Source organism: Abramis brama (assembly GCF_963993115.1).
Source record: "Abramis brama genome assembly, chromosome: 3".
In the NCBI taxonomy this organism is placed as follows: domain Eukaryota; kingdom Metazoa; phylum Chordata; class Actinopteri; order Cypriniformes; family Leuciscidae; genus Abramis; species Abramis brama.
In genome coordinates, this window is record NC_139965.1 from 5,729,576 (window position 1) to 5,734,198 (window position 4,623).

The window sequence follows — 4,623 nt, forward strand, 5'->3', positions numbered from 1 at the left end:
TCAAAATCTTCACTACCTTTAATCTGAGAAACTTTTATTCAGCAAGAATTCATGATCAAATGTGACGCATTGATCAAAAAAGACATTTATGCTACAAAAGATTTATATTTCAAATAAATGCTGTTCTTCAAACTTTCTATTCATCAAAGAAGAAAAAAAGCATCACGTTTTCGACTTTTTTTTTCAACATTGATAATAATCAGAAATGTTTATTGAGAAGCAAATCATCATATTAGAATGATTTCTGAAGGATCATGTGACACTGAAGACTGGAGTAATGATGCTGAACATTCAGCTTTGAATAAATTACAGTTTACAATATATTCATATATATATATATATATATATATATATATATATATATATATATACACATATATGTACACACACACACACACACACACACACACACACACACTCACCTAAAGGATTATTAGGAACACCATACTAATACTGTGTTTGACCCCCTTTCGGCTTCAGAACTGCCTTAATTCTATGTGGCATTGATTCAACAAGGTGCTGAAAGCATTCTTTAGAAATGTTGGCCCATATTGATAGGATAGCATCTTGCAGTTGATGGAGATTTGTGGGATGCACATCCAGGGCACGAAGCTCCCGTTCCACCACATCCCAAAGATGCTCTATTGGGTTGAGATCTGGTGACTGTGGGGGCCATTTTAGTACAGTGAACTCATTGTCATGTTCAAGAAACCAATTTGAAATGATTCGAGCTTTGTGACATGGTGCATTATCCTGCTGGAAGTAGCCATCAGAGGATGGGTACATGGTGGTCATAAAGGGATAGACATGGTCAGAAACAATGCTCAGGTAGGCTGTGGCATTTAAACGATGCCCAATTGGCACTAAGGGGCATAAAGTGTGCCAAGAAAACATCCCCCACACCATTACACCACCACCACCAGCCTGCACAGTGGTAACAAGGCATGATGGATCCATGTTCTCATTCTGTTTACGCCAAATTCTGACTCTACCATCGGAATGTCTCAACAGAAATCGAGACTCATCAGACCAGGCAACATTTTTCCAGTCTTCAACTGTCCAATTTTGGTGAGCTCGTACAAATTGTAGCCTCTTTTTCCTATTTGTAGTGGAGATGAGTGGTACCCGGTGGGGTCTTCTGCTGTTGTAGCCCATCCGCCTCAAGGTTGTGCGTGTTGTGGCTTCACAAATGCTTTGCTGCTAGAAATGGTTGTGCGTGAAAATCCCAGTAACTGAGCAGAATGTGAAATACTCAGACCGGCCCGTCTGGCACCAACAACCATGCCACGCTCAAAATTGCTTAAATCACCTTTCTTTCCCATTCTGACATTCAGTTTGGAGTTCAGGAGATTGTCTTGACCAGGACCACACCCCTAAATGCATTGAAGCTACTGCCATGTGATTGGTTGATTAGATAATTGCATTAATGAGAAATTGAACAGGTGTTCCTTATAATCCTTTAGGTGAGTGTATATATATATATATATATATATATATTATAATATATTGGAAATATGTTTGACACCAAGGCTGCATTTATTTGATCAAAAATGCATGAAAACCTTAATTTTCCAGTATTATATATATATATATATATATATATATATATATATATATATATATATATATATATATATACCAATCCCAAACCTCTGAATATTTTATTTTATTATAGAGTTTAAATCTTGATATTCACTGTGCAGTATTCTGATATTCAGTAAGTTTATGCATAATCATATGACTGAATTCTCAATTATAATATTTTTTAATCTTGAACAGATTGTTATTTATTGTGTTTTATAATTGTAAGCGTGATTGGACTCACCATGTACAGTGATGATTCGAGGACGCCGTTTCTCTCCAGATTCAGACTCACACCAGTACACTCCAGTGTCAGATGTGCTGAGAGAGTCCATTACACATCGAGATCCTGTTTGTTTTACACAAGTTTGTGTGTCTTCGTCTGTGTATCTTCTCACTGTCCATCCAGCAGAGTTACTCTGATCCTCACAGCTCAGAGAGAGAGAGTCCACTGAGAAGTGTTGACTTCTGCTGGGATTGATGACCAGAGACACTGAAGCAGAAACTCCTGAAAAGAGGAAAATCTCCATCAAAACTGACAGCACAGAGACTGCAGTGAAACACAGATCCGGATGAGCACAAGCATAAACCCTCACCAGTGATCCACAGTGTGTGTGAGCTGCTGGTGTGTGTGTAATAGGCTGGTCGTCCTCTCTCTGCTCTGCACGTATAAACTCCTGTGTGCTGTAGAGCAGCAGGACTGAGAGTGTAAGATCCTCCAGCTCCTCTGCTGCTGTCTGACAGATGATCATGATCTCTGAACCAGCTGAACGTCCAGCCTTTAGAGGAGCCTGAAACCTCACAGGTCAGAGTCACTGATTCTCCTTCAGTCAGCCACGGCTGTGGAGACACTCGCACTGATGCCTGAGCTTCAGCTGAACAAAACATCACGAGTTACAGAGCCGTAGAGAAACTGATGGAGAAGCTGATCACAACAAACACACACTCACCTGAGACAGTCAGTGTAACAGCATCACTGCGCTGAGAGCTTTGAGTGTGTATCTGTCCTGTACAGGTGTATTTACCGCGGTGAGAGAGATCAACACTGCTGATGTTCAACTCTTGTGTTGAGGTTCGGCTGACAGTGTTTTTATATTGGTTGTTGGTTCCCTCTATTTCCCATCTGTATGTCCACTCAGTGTCTCCTCCCCACTTTATATCACATCTGAGAGTGACTGTTTCTCCTCTAAACACTCGTTCATCAGGTCGTACCGTCACCACAGCTTTAGGACTCACTGTACAAACACAGATTATTGCAGTTATAGTTTCAGAAGTTGTGTAGATATTGTCTCTGATCTGTATTTGTTGCATCACACACTACAGTCTCTCTCACCTGTAACATTTACCCAAATAATTGAGTAAACTCAAATTTACCTGGTTTTCAATGTCTTCAGGTTAAAGTGATGTGATGAAAGGATGAACACACTCACCTGATACTGTCAGTGTAACTCCATCACTTATCTCTGAGTACTGTAGGGTTTCTGTCAGAGTTCCTCTACATCTGTACAGACCAGCATGAGACGGATCCACAGATGTGATTATATAGATCTGGTCTGTTCTTCCGGTGTTATCTTGATCTTTATACCAGCTGTACCTCCAGACTCCCGTCTCCTGTATGTCACATATGAGAATGACTCTCTCTCCTCTGAACACACGAACATCAGGCTTCACCTTCACTACAGGATTGGGTCTCTCTGTGAAATGAGCAAACAACACACTTCATGTTTCTTTCACTGAAAAACAAACAAACTACAAAGTAAAAGGGCACTTACCACTCACTGTTATCTTTATTGCATCACTGAAGTGTGTGTAATATTTTCCTTGCTTTGCTCTACACTCGTATATTCCTCCATCAGAGACTCTCACAGAACTGATTGTTTTAGTTCCTGCATCATCACTGGATTCCCAGTTTGAGTCTTTCCTCCAAAGAAACGTCCATCCAGTTGAGCTTCCCACGTCACAGCTGAGAGTAACTGTGTCTCCAGTGAACACTGAACTCTGGGGCTTCACAGTCAGAATAGGTTTATCTGGAACTGAACAGTGATGCAGTGTTGAGCTCATTTATAGAGTTCTGTCAGGTCCATTAAGTCAAGAACACACAGACAATAAAAAATAATTTAAGAATTTTTATTGAATAGATTGCAAACAAGTTGATGTTCCTGAATTGAAATTTGGCGGTATGGCTCTGTTCAGGGAGTCCTCTGACCTTTCATGAGCACCATGAAATAGCAGAGAGTCAGAGGACAGCAGCAGCAGCATTAGGGAACGTTCACACAGTTTAGGACTGTGAGAGTTAAAATATCCCCCCTGTGAACAGAGCAGGCAACATGACATAAAGCAAATGCCACGTTATGCATAAGGAGAAGCTGGGGAGGTGGCGGGCAGCAGAAGCGAGCAGCAAGCATGTATGAGCAAACTGAATGTGCTTTAAATAGGGTGCCTTGTTTGAGCTTGGCCATTGAGCAGCGAGGGGAGTTAACGAGCTAATGCAGCTCAGCTGGAGCAGATCAGCTGACGGGACAGTGTTGTTAGCAAATAGCATTAGCAGCGTCTTGACTACCTGGCCTGCCAGAACTGACGCTGACGCTCAATTTCTGTCAGGTCCATTAAGTCAAGAACACACAGACAATAAAAATAATTTAAGAATTTTTATTGAATAGATTGCAAACAAGTTGATGTTCCTGAATTGAAATTTGGCGGTATGGCTCTGTTCAGCAGCAGCAGTATTAGGGAACGCTCACACAGTTTAGGACTGTGAGAGCTAAAATATCCCCCCAAACAAAACCACACCTGGCAGTCCTCTGAGATACAGAGGATGATTTTTAACAATTTATATGCTTAGTAATCTACGAATACACGGATAATTTGCAATATGTTATAATCAGATGAGTCCTGACCACCCATGAGTTAGCAGAATCAGGGGACAGCAGCAGCAGTATGTTCTGATCAGATGAGTCCCCTGACCATTCATGAATTAGCAGAAGTCAGGAGACAGCACAGTATGAGGAGATAGCAGCCGCATATAGGGACAGCATTATCAGC

At 41.1% G+C, this 4,623-nt stretch overlaps 1 protein-coding gene across 1 annotated transcript; it reads right to left on the reverse strand.

Moving 5' to 3' along the window:
• Positions 1-1,871: 1,871 nt before the first annotated feature.
• LOC311079872 (leukocyte immunoglobulin-like receptor subfamily A member 4) lies at positions 1,872-3,642 on the reverse strand (the record flags this gene model as incomplete). Its single annotated transcript, XM_084109596.1, has 4 exons — positions 1,872-2,456; positions 2,532-2,816; positions 3,012-3,275; positions 3,354-3,642. The coding sequence occupies 4 exons, from the start codon at positions 3,640-3,642 to the stop codon at positions 2,008-2,010; spliced, it is 1,287 nt and encodes a 428-aa protein (XP_083965722.1). The 3' UTR covers positions 1,872-2,007.
• Positions 3,643-4,623: the final 981 nt, after the last annotated feature.